This window comes from Podarcis melisellensis, assembly GCF_964234715.1.
Source record: "Podarcis melisellensis genome assembly, chromosome: 6".
NCBI classification, from domain to species: Eukaryota; Metazoa; Chordata; class Lepidosauria; order Squamata; family Lacertidae; genus Podarcis; species Podarcis melisellensis.
The window spans coordinates 76,386,725-76,401,747 of NC_138538.1; the positions used below are offsets into that span (position 1 = coordinate 76,386,725).

The 15,023-nt window shown below is 47.9% G+C and overlaps 1 protein-coding gene across 1 annotated transcript in view; it reads right to left on the reverse strand.

Moving 5' to 3' along the window:
• The window catches only part of OLFM3 (olfactomedin 3), a 159,185-nt gene extending 144,417 nt beyond the window's left edge, over positions 1-14,768 (reverse strand). The window contains exon 1 of the mRNA XM_081916066.1: positions 14,212-14,768. Coding sequence (XP_081772192.1) covers positions 14,212-14,280 — 69 coding nt within the window. The 5' untranslated portion in view covers positions 14,281-14,768. The remainder of the gene's footprint in view (positions 1-14,211) is intronic.
• Positions 14,769-15,023: the final 255 nt, after the last annotated feature.

Genomic DNA, 15,023 nt, shown 5'->3' on the forward strand with positions numbered 1-15,023 from the left:
CCTCCGGAGGGTGCCCCGTGCTTCGGGCGAGTGTCTGCAACCCTGCGCGCCCGGCAGGAGCTCCTGCCAGGCGCACAAGGCTTGGGGCGGCAGCCTGTTGCCCGAAGCACAGGGAGCCCTCCGGAGGGCTCCCCGTGCTTCGGGCGAGTGTCTGCAAGCCTTGCGCGCCCGGCAGGAGCTCCCGCCAGGCGCGCAAGGCTTGGGGCGGCAGCCTGTTGCCCGAAGCACAGGGAGCCCTCCGGAGGGCTCCCCGTGCTTCGGGCGAGTGTCTCCAAGCCTTGCACGCCTGGCAGGAGCTCCCACCAGGCGCGCAAGGCTTGGGGCGGCAGCCTGTTGCCCGAAGCACAGGGAGCCCTCCGGAGGGCTCCCCGTGCTTCGGGCGAGTGTCTCCAAGCCTTGCGCGCCCGGCAGGAGCTCCCGCCAGGCGCGCGAGGCTTGAGGTGGCATCTGTTGCCCGAAGCACACGGAGCCCTCCGGAGGGTGCCCCGTGCTTCGGGCGAGTGTCTGCAACCCTGCGCGCCCGGCAGGAGCTCCTGCCAGGCACGCAAGGCTTGGGGCGGCAGCCTGTTGCCCGAAGCACGGGGAGCCCTCCGGAGGGCTCCCCGTGCTTCGGGCGAGTGTCTGCAAGCCTTGCGCGCCCGGCAGGAGCTCCCGCCAGGCGCGCAAGGCTTGGGGCGGCAGCCTGTTGCCCGAAGCACAGGGAGCCCTCCGGAGGGCTCCCCGTGCTTCGGGCGAGTGTCTGCAAGCCTTGCACGCCTGGCAGGAGCTCCCGCCAGGCGCGCAAGGCTTGGGGCGGCAGCCTGTTGCCCAAAGCACAGGGAGCCCTCCGGAGGGCTCCCCGTGCTTCGGGCGAGTGTCTGCAACCCTGCGCGCCCGGCAGGAGCTCCTGCCAGGCGCGCAAGGCTTGGGGCGGCAGCCTGTTGCCCGAAGCACAGGGAGCCCTCCGGAGGGCTCCCCGTGCTTCGGGCGAGTGTCTGCAAGCCTTGCGCGCCCGGCAGGAGCTCCCGCTGGGCGCGCGAGGCTTGGGGCGGCAGCCTGTTGCCCGAAGCACGCGGAGCCCTCCGAAGGGCGCCCCGTGCTCCGCGCTGCCAGCTGCCGCCCGCAAGCCTTGCGCTCCCGGGGGGAGATCCCCCGGTGCGCAAGACTTGCCAACACCAGCGCGGAGCACGGGGCGGCCGGCCGAAGCGAGCGGCGATGGGATTTGGGAGGGAGCTCGCTCGCCGCCCCGCGTGTGCTTGCCGCCGCCGCCCCGCCTCTCCCCGCCGGACTCGCCCACCTCCCTCCCACGGCACACCAGGCAACGTCTCGCGGCACACTAGTGTGCCGCGGAACATCGGTTGGGAAACACTGTTCAAGGTAATGTGTGACAGTTGCAATTGCTGCATTATAAACATAGCCACATACACCCACTGCATAGGCAACATCCATTAAAAAAATGAATAAAAAGGTAGCATTTTAAACTTATTGGGGTGGAGGAAATGTTTCTCGGGCTCCTGTATTAAAAGATGCTTGTACTGTTGTGTCTGTTTGTCATAGTTAAGTTGTTCAGTGGCTGATGGGGGCCCAATATTCTGACAAGATGAATTGAAGACACCTATTTTGAAAAACCGTCCAGTGCAACTCTGTAAGCCTATCTTAGCAAGGAGCCACCTGACTCGCAAATAGAATGGTCTCATACGTTATGCATTGACAACCTAACCAGACATTATCTCATATCGCTCAACACACACGCTCCTGCAGCGCGGCACAAAATGTTCAGTAGCCAGCAGCGCTGTGGCCTCCCTAGCACCCCATTGGGAATGTAAGGCAAGCGAGCCAAATTAAAATACACCCTCCAGTTTTACTACTTCTGGGCATCTAGGCTCAATGCCTCCATGTAAGCAGTGAGAAATAGGTAAAAATAACCCAAGTGCCAATTTTGGTGTGTGGCGGCCATGTTTCTAATAATACCAATAATAATGCTTTATGCAGCATTTTTCAAGTGTTCAAAGAGCTTCATGTGCATTTTTAAGAGATGTAAAAGTGAGGGGTTATGAGTGGTTTGTTTCTGTTATTGTTCTTATTGTGTATTTTTTATTTTGTATTTATATGCTGTGAACCACCCTGAGATCTTCATCATTGTTGCCCATGCTGCAGATGGAAGGGCTGAGGCTGAGAGAGAAGTACCGTATTTTTTGCTCTATAAGACGCACCTAGTTTTTGGAGGAGGAAAACAAGAAAAAAAATATTCTGAACATCAGAAGCCAGAACAGTAAGAGGGATCGCTGCGCAGTGAAAGCAGCAATCCCTCTTGCTATTCTGGCTTCTGGGATAGCTCCATAACACACACACACACATTTCCCCTTACATTTTAGGAGGGGAAAAGTGAGTCTTATAGAGCAAAAAATACGGTACCTATTGATGGCAGATTCAAACCAGCAACTTCCCAGTCAATAGTTCAGGCTCTTAGACACCACATCAGTTTTCAGTTCAACTTTGCTTAACAAAGGTAATTGTTTCACAGCCATCATAGGGGAGGGCTGGATGCAAGTTAAACAAAACATTTGGCCCAAGAAAAGGAAAAAGGCATTAGCAATCTCTGGCACCCCATCACTTTCCTTATACTAGGTTCAAGCTGAGGCACAAAGCTGAAATGGTTTTAGAGTATGTGCTTTGAATGCAGAAAGTCTCAGGTCTCCGTGCTACAATCCCTAGAAGGAAGGATGGAAAAGCTCAGCAACAGGGAAGGGGTGTTTCTAAGACTAGGGTGAAACTGTGAAGCTCTCTTGTTATTTTTGCTATTGCTACATGTTTAAACTAGGGACGTGGGTGGCGCTGTGGGTTAAACCACCTAGTACTTGCTGATCAGAAGGTTGGCGGTTCGAATCCCCGCCACGGGGTGATCTCCTGTTGCTCGGTCCCAGCTCCTGCCAACCTAGCAGTTCGAAAGCAATAGGTACCACTCCGGCGGGAAGGTAAATAAAGCCAATAAAGCGAGATGAGCGCCGCAACCCCAGAGTCGGCCACGGCTGGACCTAATGGTCAGGGGTCCCTTTACCTTTACATGTTTAAACTAGTTATATTTATAATATTGAAGTGTGTGGGGGTTTTTTGGTATGTTATTATAGTTTTGTTTTGCCATGTTATCATGAAATGTTACAATTTTACTGTTTTGCCACGCTGCTATGAAATTGTTACTACGTTACTATTGTTTTGCTAAGTTATACTGACACTGTTACTAAGTGACTGTCATTTTGCCAAGTTATTATGAAATTGTCACTAGGTTACTGTGTTGCCATGCTATTATGGAATTGCTTTTGTCGTGTTTGTTTCAAACACATCCCTGTTTCTTTGTTGTAAGCCGTTTTGAGCAGGATTTTATTATTTTTTTGCCGGGGGGGGGGGCGGAAGTGGCATACAATTAAAATGAATGAATGAAAGGTTCTTGCATGAGACTAGGACGCAAGCCTGCCATTTAGAGTAGTTGATGACACTGGTGTGACTTCATACCTTTAATTACCTGTATGAGCTTTAATACTGGCAGCCCTATATAGGGAATTTTTTATGATGGGTGTTTGACTGTTTTGGATATTTTTGGTTACTGTTTGCTCTAGTTATCTCCCACTTGGACTACTGCAATACGCTCTACGTAGGGCTAACTTTGAAGGTGAGCCGGAAACTGAAATTAATTCAGAATGCGGCAGCTAGACTGGTTACTGGGAGTGGCCACTGGGACCACATAACACTGGTCCTGAAAGATCTTCATTGGCTCCCAGTATGTTTCTGAGCACAATTCAAAGTGTTGGTGCTGACCTTTAAAGCCCTAAACGGCCCCGGTCTTGTATACCTGAAGGAGCGTCTCCACCCCCCATCGTTAAGCCCGGACGCTGAGATCCAGCGCTGAGGGCCTTCTGGCGGATCCCTCACTGCGAGAAGCCAAGTTATAGGAAACCAGGCATAGGGCCTTCTCGGTAGTGGTGCCCGCCCTGTGGAACGCCCTCCCATCAGATGTCAAGGAAATAAGCAGCTAACCTATTTTTAAAAGACATCTGAAGGCAGCCCTGTTTAGGGAAGTTTTTAATATTTAATGCTGTATTGTTTTTAACACTCGATTGGGAGCCGCCCAGAGTGGCTGGGGAAACTCAGCCAGATGGGCAGGGTATAAATAATAAATTATTATTATTATTATTATTATTATTATTATTATTATTATTATTATTATTATAGCGCAATGTTGAATCCCACTCCATGGTGTTAAATGGGCACAGGCTTTGTCAAGCATCTACCCATATGTTTATCATGGTATGTTTACCTATAGGTCCCAACATTCAAGTTCTGCTACTCAAGATCTGAGCAGGGAGCCTGCTAAGTAGTTCTGAGTAAAGGGGAAAAAGCATGTGCACCATTCCTCAGCATTAATATTCATCCCTACAAACAAACTGCAAGATAACAGCCTCACTTAATCACTACGATAGGAAGCTGGAACAATCTAGTGTCACACACCATCATTGCTTGGTTTAGGGGAAATGAGACTTTTATTTCCCCAAAGACAAATCTTACTTTGTTATTTTCTGGCCTTAAAACCCCCAAATCACATTGTCACACATTTTATATCAGTTTGCTCATAGATCTGCTCTATTTGATTACACTTAGTATACTAACAGTGCAGTCCTATACACAGTGCAGTCCTGTACTCAGAAGCAAGTTCTATGAAATGCAGTGGGTTTTATTCCAGGTAAATGGGTAACTGAGAGAATGATTCACTGTGCAGAGTAGGTTTGCATAAAAGTGCACAGGATTGCCCTGCGTGTCATGGTTTATTCCAGACCTGTACACTTTATGACTCACCAGGCCAAATGCTGTCCAAAAGCCATTTATTGATTAGTGTTCTTGTACACTGCTAGGGGGAAAGCTGTAGTTCAGAGGGTTCCAGGTTCAATCTCTGGTGTCAGGCTTCAGGGAATCAGCTTCTCTCCCCCCCCCCCCCATGGCAGTAGATAAACAGATCAAACAAAAGGAAAGTCTCATCAGTTAGTTTCTTTAATAAACACAGTGAGAGACAAAAGAAAGCAACTACCCAGAATGGCGATGCTCCCAATTAAGGCTTAAAGGTAAAGGTAAAGGGACTCCTGACTATTAGGTCCAGTCGTGGCCGCCTCTGGGGTCACAGCACTCATCTTGCTTTATTGGCCGAGGGAGCCAGCGTACAACTTCCAGGTCATGTGGCCAGCATGACTAAGCCGCTTCTGGCGAACCAGAGCACCGCACGGAAACGCCGTTTACCTTCCCGCCGGAGCGGTACCTATTTATCTACTCGCACTTTGACGTGCTTTCAAACTGCTAGGTTGGCAGGAGAAGGACTGAGCAATGGGAGCTCACCCCGTCACGGGGATTCGAACCACCGACCTTCTGATCGACAAGTCCTGGGCTCTGTGGTTTAACCCACAGCACCACCCATGTCCCAATTAGGGCTTACCCCCCATTAAACTACGTCTTGTCATCTGAGCTTATAGCATCTGTGCTTTCTGTTCTGAGACTTCCTGAGCTCTTCTCGACCTTGGGGAGAGCGGTTGAGGAATGCTGTCAAATGACTGTGAATCTGTTAACCCTCTCTCTCCTAGTGCTTCTTTTTCTAGCTGTTCCCCATCCAGTATACCCCAGCTTCTGCCCTCTGAACTATGCCCCTCTGCAAACTACTGTCCCATATCTACACTGTCTTCCTGTTCCTGGGAAGATTCAGGATCAGGGGGAGGGGGTGGCTCCCACTATTCCTCCTCAGTGCAGCCCTTTTCAGCATGGTCCCTGACACCTGGCAGGTGCAGCTAAGATTAAAACTCTTGGTTTGAAGCTCTGGAGACCCTCTACCAGTCAGTGTGGACAATACTGGGATAGATAGACCAATAGCCTGACTCAGTACAAGGCTGCTCCTCATTTTCCCTTACTCAAAGAAGCTAATGACGCACATACTCCTGAAACACTCTATTTGCATGTTGTTGTTGTTGTTGGACTACAACTTCCATCAGTCTGAAAGAACATGGCCGATGATCAGGGATAATGGAAGATGCAGTCCAATAACATCTGGGGAGTCAAAGTTTCCCACCCTTGTTTTAAAGGAACAGTACTAGATGTGGTCAAAGATGCAAAGATGTTATAATAGTAGTAGTAGTAATAAAATAATAATAATAATAATAATAATAATAATAATAATAATTTATTATTTATACCCCGCCCATCTGGCTGAGTTTCTCCAGCCACTTTGGGTGGCTCCCAATCAAGTATTAAAAACAGTACAGCATTAGATATTAAAAACTTCCCTGAACAGGGCTGCCTTCAGATGTCTTCTGAATGTCAGGTAGTTGTTTATCTCTTTGACATCTGAAGGGAGGGCATTCCACAGGGTGGGCGCCACTACCGAGAAGGCCCTCTGTCTGGTTCCCTGTATCTTCACTTCTAGCAATGAGGGAACCGCCAGAAGGCCCTCGGCGCTGGATGGGGGTGGAGACGCTCCTTCAGGTATACAGGACCGAGGCCATTTAGGGCTTTAAAGGTCAGCACCAACCTTTGAATTGTGCTCGGAAATGTACTGGGAACCAATGCAGATCTCTCAGAACCGGTGTTATGTGGTCCCAGCGGCCACTCCCAGTCACCAGTCTAGCTGCCGCATTCTGGATTAATTGCAGTTTCTGGGTCACCTTCAAAGGTAGCCCCACGTAGAGCGTGTTGCAGTAGTCCAAGCAGGAGATAACCAGAGCATGCACCACTCTGGCGAGACAGTCCGCGGGCAGGTAGGGTCTCAGCCTGCACACCAGGTGGAGCTGGTAGACAGCTGCCCTGGACACAGAGTTAACCTGCGCCTCCATGGACAGCTGTGAGTCCAAAATGACTCCCAGGCTGCGCACCTGGTCCTTCAGGGGCACAGTTACCCCATTCAGGACCAGGGAATCCCCCACACCCACCCGCTCCCTGTAAGCAAGACGTTTGCATACTGAAATAAATAGGAGCTATGCAAGATCTACTAGTTATCTGAGTTGACTCGCTCATGTTAATCAAGCCTATGCTTATGCAAGTTCAGTTAACTCAGATAACTAGTAGAACTCTTGCATAGCTCCTATTTATTTCTGTGTGTACAAATGGTTGCCAGTCTTACTAACGTAAGTAAGGGAAGTCCCATAGTGGCACCATTTAGGGAGAAGAGGCAGCTCCCATTCACTGTGATTCAGACCATGGTGTGATTATTCCTAAGAACCTAACACCAGATCCTTATGAAGCATACAAAAAACCACAGCAAAATATCTTAAATGCACGGGGTTGGTTTCACACCAAGTCAATTAAATTTAGGTTCCATTGGGTGAGGCCACACCCACCTCCAATCACATGCAGAGGAAGTCTGTCCCAGCCCAGAAACAGGAAGTTTACCTGCTGGCTGGACAAACATTCCTCCCCATGTGTAAACATGTTCACTCTAGGAATGTTGTACTTGACTGCTCTTGTGTTTCACATCCTACAGATTTCACATGCCCATGCACACACCACTATGGAATGGAAGGGGCCTTTGTACGCTCATTTGTTTCCCCTTTCTCTCTGAGAAAAGGTATGAACTGAACCCAGAGAAAAATGTGTGTGACTGTAAAGATGGGGAGAGGTGCCTGCCCACTAAGGATCTCTTGCAAGGCTCCCTCTAAAACCTGGAGCTGGTCCGGTTTCCAGGACAGAGTTTTGCCATGTGCCTCGGAAGTCCCTAGCTACTAGTGCCCAGATTAATATTTTGCAAAGAAGACTACCACCTAGTCCAGGAACTTTGGTGGTGTTACAGCGTTGCATACTGAAGAGGTGCAGGCCTCATTCATTCACTTCAAAGGAAGCAGTGTCTCTGTACACACACATCCACTTGTGTACATGCAGCAACCCTTCGACTGAAATGCATGGAAAACCTCCTGCAGGCAGAAGAATTCTATGTAAGTACTGGAAAACTCCTCACTCGCAAGGGCTGGGAAGACTGTAATAACCCTTCTACATGGCAATATTTCCCTTTGCAGCTTGGTGTTACTCAACTTAGAAACGTTTCCTTCTGTTTGCCCAGAGTGACGAATTGGTTATGATTGAATGATGGCTTGCCTTGAGTGATCTCCGTAGCTGGAGCCTACGTACTGTACCAAGGTCAGAAGTAGCATTTTCTTTCCAAAAAATAGCACAGAGATGCCATCTAGCAGTGACACTTAGGAATTTCCAGATCTTGAACATTTCCTTCCTTCACTATATATCAAATCATTGTGTAAAAGACTAGCATCCCCACCTCCAATCTCAGTATCCTACCCCTTCCAGTATCTCAACAGCACGTAGAGAAGGGGAAAGAGTCCCTGAAGTGCATCATCAAATGAGAAATATATATATATACTTCCATATATATTATTCTAAAAATGGAAATTCTAATCAGTGGCTAATTAATACACACTGCATTTCAGCCGGAGTATCGAAATAAAACTGGTGCGCATTCATCAGCATTAAAAAAACCTGCAGAATTAATTAGTGCTTCTTTTCCATTAATGTCTAAGTGCAGTCAATAGTTTGCTGTGCTGAAATAGGTGATTTAACCTAGCCCTGAAATCACACCTCTCTAGAAAATAAGTTAACTCAATAAAAATGGAGCCAGTGTGCAAAGACCTTAATTAGGGTCCCCCCCCCACCCGCCCCAGTAACATAGATCACCATGAGGTGGCGATACACAAACACCTTCCTACTGTTTAACCTTAAAGGACCTAAACCTTTGCCAGCACTGAAGCATTTAGACGCCTTATTCTGCTGACTTATTGGAAATTATTGCAGGATTCTAAGAATCCAGCCGATGCCTCTTGATGAAGAACAACGATGGATTCAGAGTGATGATTCTGTGTACCTTTTTGATGCACCTTCAAAGAGCAATGTCATCCAACATTCTCTGATGTGACACGCATCTGGGTAAGGCTGCAAGTGGATTATGTCAGGCAGTGAGTTAGGCATAGATACTATTTGCAGATAAGTGCAAGTTTATCTGATGATCTGACACTGTCTTTGGGGGATTTGTGTATCACTGTCACTACTTTCCCTTATCTCCCATGGTGCTATAAAGTATTGTTATGAGTATAGAAGGCAGGGGGTGGGGGCTTGAGAGAAGCTGTATGTGAGATCTTTCTAACCCTTAAGTGTCAAAATGTAAACCAGACAGTGTTAGAAATTCAGATATAGAAGATAGGTGCCAAAGACCTCCTTAAACCCAGGTTACAGTCACCAAAATGGAATGTCTAGCTGCCATTTTGAGACAAAATGGCTCTAAAGTCTTATTTTTCAAATGATGACTGTGATTGATTCTCAGTTCAACGTATGCTTAGTTCAGATTACAACCTTGAGCTAGGTTGAGAGCTTTGAGGACTTAAAGGAGAAAAGTCTCTTGATCCAGAGGCAGCTGGAATATTGGCCCATTCCAACCTCTTTTTCTTAATGGTGACTGCTCCTGCTCAGACTGCACAGAAAGAAAGCATTTTGGTTCCAGAAATCCATTCCGGTTTTCCAGATAAAATACAATTGATAGAATTACACAAGATGGGGCATTAGTGTACAAAAATGGTCCAGATCCAACAATCTCCAGGCACGCGCCTTCAAATGGTGGAGATGTCAGGTGCCATTCTAGCTCCCAGGTATCTTCACTTGGTTGCACTATACTATACTCCTATTCTGAAATAAAGGGCAATTAAGAGAACAAAGTAAAGGGGGCTCTGTGCGAGAGCAGAAATGGGTGTGGCCCCTCCCTCAACTCAGAGAGAGTTAGAAGGACAAAGTCTGAGTTGAGAGTTGAGAGTTTGCAGTGACGTGAGAGAGTCAGAGCAACATCTGAGGCCACTTTGATTTCTGTTTGACTCCCATTGTATATATGTGTAAATAAACCATGTCTCATAAGGACACCACAGTCTCCGCTGTGTCTCATTGCAAAAGGAAACACAAACTCTGGTTTAGAGCCTGGAATCTCACACTGCTCAGAGACTGGGGCGGCATGCAACAGTATAATAACTCTAAAGGGAGAAGAGTTGCACCCAAGAAAAGAAAGTGAGAAGCATTGCTGACAAGAAAGAAAGAAAGAAAGAAAGAAAGAAAGAAAGAAAGAAAGAAAGAAAGAAAGAAAGAAAGAAAAGCAAACACTTTCTCAACTCTGTCCATTTGACGCCTGAGATGTCTCTCTTGGAAACTCACTGGAAAACTTGCATTCACGAATTCAGTAAGAAACTTGAGAAAGGCATTTTGCTTTAAGAAGCTTGCAAATTACATATATATCTAGGTTTCCTGCATTCCAGGGGGCGGACTGGATGATCCTCAGCGTCCCTTCCAATCTACACCTCTATGATTCTATGTATTTTCTCTACTTCAGTTCAGAAAATTCCAGGAGAGCTATGTTAAAGTGAAAACTTTAATCTTAGAGAATCTTATTTATGTATTAGAATTCCATTTCACCATTTGCATCCAGAAGGATCCTCAAGGCACGATGTTCAGACTGAGATTCCCCTTCTGCAATGTAAAAATAGTTTTCACCTAAGTCTCTCTTTTTTGATACCCCCCTAAAGCCCCTGTGTACAGAATGGAAAGTCATTGCCATCACCTCCGCATAGCAAGAAAACGCTACCACAAAGGTTCGAAACTGTCCGAAAAGTTTGTCCTGACCTCCCACTTCCAGTCTCATTTTGGCTCATCGAAACAGGTGGCTTACTAACATAGGCATGGAGACTTTTTGCCAATGGCCACACTAGACATTGTAAGAGAAATGGTAAATAAACAAATACACACAGCTGCAGGAGGCTGCCCTTGGGATGCAGATGTGGCAGGTGGGCAGGATCTAGCACTTATCCTCCGGCTCAAAATGGCAAAAGCTGGTTTTTCACTTGTGGGGAGGGGGCAGAGCTGCTGCATTCAAGTCTCTTTTCCCCTGTGGGTGCAGAAGTAGCAGAGAGGAGGCAATTTTTTGTACCCCCCCCCAAAAAAATACATGCAGTGAAGCAATCTCTCCCTCCATCATTCCTCTGCATAAGCTTGAAACCTGCAATAGTAACTGGTTTTCAGTTAGAAATGAAACATTAGGAGACTGTTCCATGCATGTCGATACTGACCTTGAGTTTTGCTGAAACAAACAAACAAACCTGATCTGACTGAATCTTGAATCCACTGGTGTTCTGCACAGATCAGTCACGCCTGCTCCTAACTTGTTGCAGTTCCTTTGTTTTTCGGCCTCATCTCCCTCCCTCTCCTCTCCCTCTTCATTATATATATATATATGGGGGTGGGGAATGGGGATCAAAACACTTTCTGGCCACTTAATTTGTTTGATGAAATGGGCAGCAGCTCCTGAAAGCTCATGCTAAAATAACTGTATCAATTTCAAGGTGCCACAGAACTCTTGAGGTTGGGGTCTGGTTTACTAACACAGACTCAGCACAGTTTCTAGAGGTAACTTTGGAACATTTGGTTCTGCTGTAACTCTCAAACCTCTTATGCTGGAGCAATCCTGTACTTTGTTGTTATTCTTATTCTCAACACTTTTAGAAAATATTGATTTGCCGCCTGAAGAACTGTGTGAAATAGAGAACATTAAGTGCCATTTTACCATAGCTGTCAACTTTTCCCTTTTCTTGCGAGGAATCCTATTCAGAATAAGGGAATTTCCCTTTTAAAAAGGGAAAAGTTGACAGCTATGCATTTTACAGGTGAGGAAAGTGAGGCCAACCAGTTGTACTGGGCATTTAAGCTCTTCCCCTCCTTTCCTTTCCTTTTTTTTGAGGGGGAGGGGCCCCTGATCAGAAACACACTTGACATTATTAATATCATCACTGGGATCATTAGCATTTCACCGTTTACGTATGTCGCTATCAACAGCAAAAATAAAAAAAAGTTTTTCAAACAGTTCAGGAAAAAACCTAAAGATAACTTTAAAAACAAGACAAGACAAACACACCAGCTCACTGTGGAACTTCTCCAAAGAAAAGAAATTTATGTTTGTGGCCCAACGACTAATCTTCTAAAAGGGGGGGGGGGGTCCAGTCCAGTTTTGCCTCTAACTCTTCTTTTAAAGGAACGCATTGATTAGAAGGAAAATAGGATGGCTTTCTTCCATATATATATATATATATATATATATATATATATATATATATCATACAGAGATGTAACTCAACACAGGCATCTGAGAAGCTGTGAGCACAATTTCTGTCCATTCACCCAGCGGCTAAGGCTATTGATAAAATGCTCGCCAGGTTGGAATCCCTAAACTCTTTTTCAGTATACCAAGACTCAATACACATGAAGAGATCCTAAAAGTACAACTAGAGAGAGTACAATCAAGACAATCCTGAGCTGCTTTCCTTTTTAACCTTAAACATAGAATGCATCAATAGTCACTTTTATCAAAACTGTTTCTACAAATTGCTGGTCTGCAAAAGGACTCCATGCTTTCATAAAATCAGCACTACTGCAAACACACATTTTCTACAAGAAATGTTTGTGCAGTATTTACAATTCATGGCTTTCCCCATGCCCCCATACCTAAATCGTGCTTCCTCCAGTAAACCAATCTGAAGTTTCAGCTCAATCGCCAGTTTGAAGATTGTTTCTATATTTAAGCTGAACACCCTAGATTACATGCTTTTGATGTGAGCAATTCTGACATCCATCAAAACACAAAATGCTGTTTACAAGCCCCGAAAATAGTCCACACTCCTTGTTTGGCACTTCAATGCCTCCCTAAAGCATTCACTGGCATGCAGTGTGGAGACCACACACACCACGGAAGGCCCACAATGGGTATTTTATATCAGCAGATAGACATCAAGTCATCCAGAGGTGGCACACAATGCAAATCTTCCACTCCAAGGCTTCAGGTTTGTGATGAACAGCACATACAGTCGCCCGGCCTACTGGACTTCACTCATCTCTTACTAATGGCTTTCGACAAGTCTCATTTTCAAGGTCTGATAGAATGATTTTTCAAATTCCCAGCCCAAGCCAGGCAGCATTGTTTTTTGTGTGTTTTTAAGGGGCTGTCATTCAACTTCAGAGCAAAGCTTATTTGCTCTCACAAATGTAACTGGGGGGAAATAATGGTGATGATGATGTTTCTCTGCAACCTGAGGGCAATTGCAATTGCACATGACTAGTGGAAGGGAGAAGCCCAACCTTCCTCCCCCTTCCTCTTCTGCAATATAAAGGCACGTGCCTTTATTCTTCCTCTGGAGGGATGCTTCTCCCCGTGATTCCAAAGGGCTACAGATTTTATGCATCCCCTGATCGCTATGAATAAACCCATCCCTTGTCCACGGCTAGGCTGTTCTGGTGTCATTTCCAGCTAAGGCTGGGACAGCTTCCAGAGTTCAACAGATAAGACATTGTCCATGGGGAAAGCCAATAGCGGCATTCCTGGTGTTCTGAGCTATATCAATCACCCGTCTCCTTTCCATGTGGGTGATCGTCAACAAAACTTGTATAGTAAGATTTGGGGGAGGGGGAGGGAGAGGGAGGGATACCCAACAACACAACCAGAGCAAGTCAACCAGGAAGAAAAGGGTGCAAGCCAATATTAGCCGTATTCGCAGGAGACCCCCTGAATTCAAGGGGCTTCCTTCAAGGGGTCTCCTCTGAGCAGGATTTAGCTGGGTACCACCCAGTGTCCGCTTTGTTATTAGACTGGATAGGATGTTTGTCTCTGTGTGTGTGTGTGTGTGTGTGAGAGAGAGAGAGAGAGAGAGAGAGAGAGCATCCTCATCCTTTCAACTGTTTGGGGGAAGGCAGCCTGCAGTGCCCCTCTGCTGTTTGCCTTATTGACCACTTTCCAACATTGCAAGGTGAACGCGCGCGTACACGCACACACACACACACACACACACACACACACACACTGCCTTTTCAAACAAGACGGAAAAAAGCAGCCCAGGCTGTGTTTGCGGAAAGCCCCACTCCCTCCATTCCCCTCCCCTTCTGGCAAAAACTACAGCGCACCCATGGCTAGGAAGACAAAAAGGATGCGCTGGGAAGCAAAGAAGCAGGAATATATACAGTATATACAATCCCCTTCCTCCCCCATTGCCTGCCCCATGAAAACAGTGGGGGTATGATTTTAAGAACTTAAGGAAATATCGCAGGAAGGGGGTCAACTAGTAGTTCCAGAGGCGAGAAAGAGAAGGGGCAATGTTTGCGGAGGGTCCTTCCTCCCGCATCTCCTACCTTGGAAGGGTCCAAGCCGGCCAAGAGAGCCACGAGCAAGAGGTTGAGGATGCTGGCGGAGGGCTGCATGCTGCTCCCGGGGCTGCTGGGCTGCTGCTGCTGCTGCTCTTCCTCTTCTTCCTCTTCTTCTTCTCCTCCTCCTCCTCCCTGCTCAGCCTCTCCTTCATCAGTCACTGCAGGGACCCCTCTCGTCAGTGCCACTTTCTGCACGCCCGCCTGCCACAGCCAGGAGAAGGCGGCAGCGGGAGGCGGCGGCGGCAGCAGCAGCAGCCCGGGGGACGCTCATTCATTCCGCAGGCATCCTTCTCGGAGCGAGGAGGGAGCGCGGCGGCGGGAGGGGGCGCCCAGTCCAGGCGGAGGGAGAGAGATGGAGAGAGCCAGCCGGCGAGAGGGCAGAGGGAAGCGGGCGGGCCGCGTCGCGCACGCCCCGCCACAGCCGCCTCTCCGCCCCCTCCTCCCTCCGCCGTCACAGCAGCCAGCCCACCCTGCCAAGGGGGGAAAGGCGGGAGGAGAAAAGTTTGCCGGTCCCCTCCAGACTCCGAAGAGCGCGGAGCCAGGCGGGCGCTGCGCAGGGCTGACCGGCGGATGTGACATCACCGAGCCCTGGGGGCGGGGGTGGGGGTCAGGGAGGCAGCCGGTCAGCGCCAGAGGCCGTGGATAGTGGGGGGGGGGGCGTGCGCAAAGGGACGGTGTGGGGTGGGCGCTGAGGGGTCAGCCCTGTCTTCTTAGCCCACCCACAATCCCTCTGGAGACCTCGAGGTGCCTTCCAACATTTCTCCCATGCAAACAGGAATGTCCTAAGGAAAAGTGGG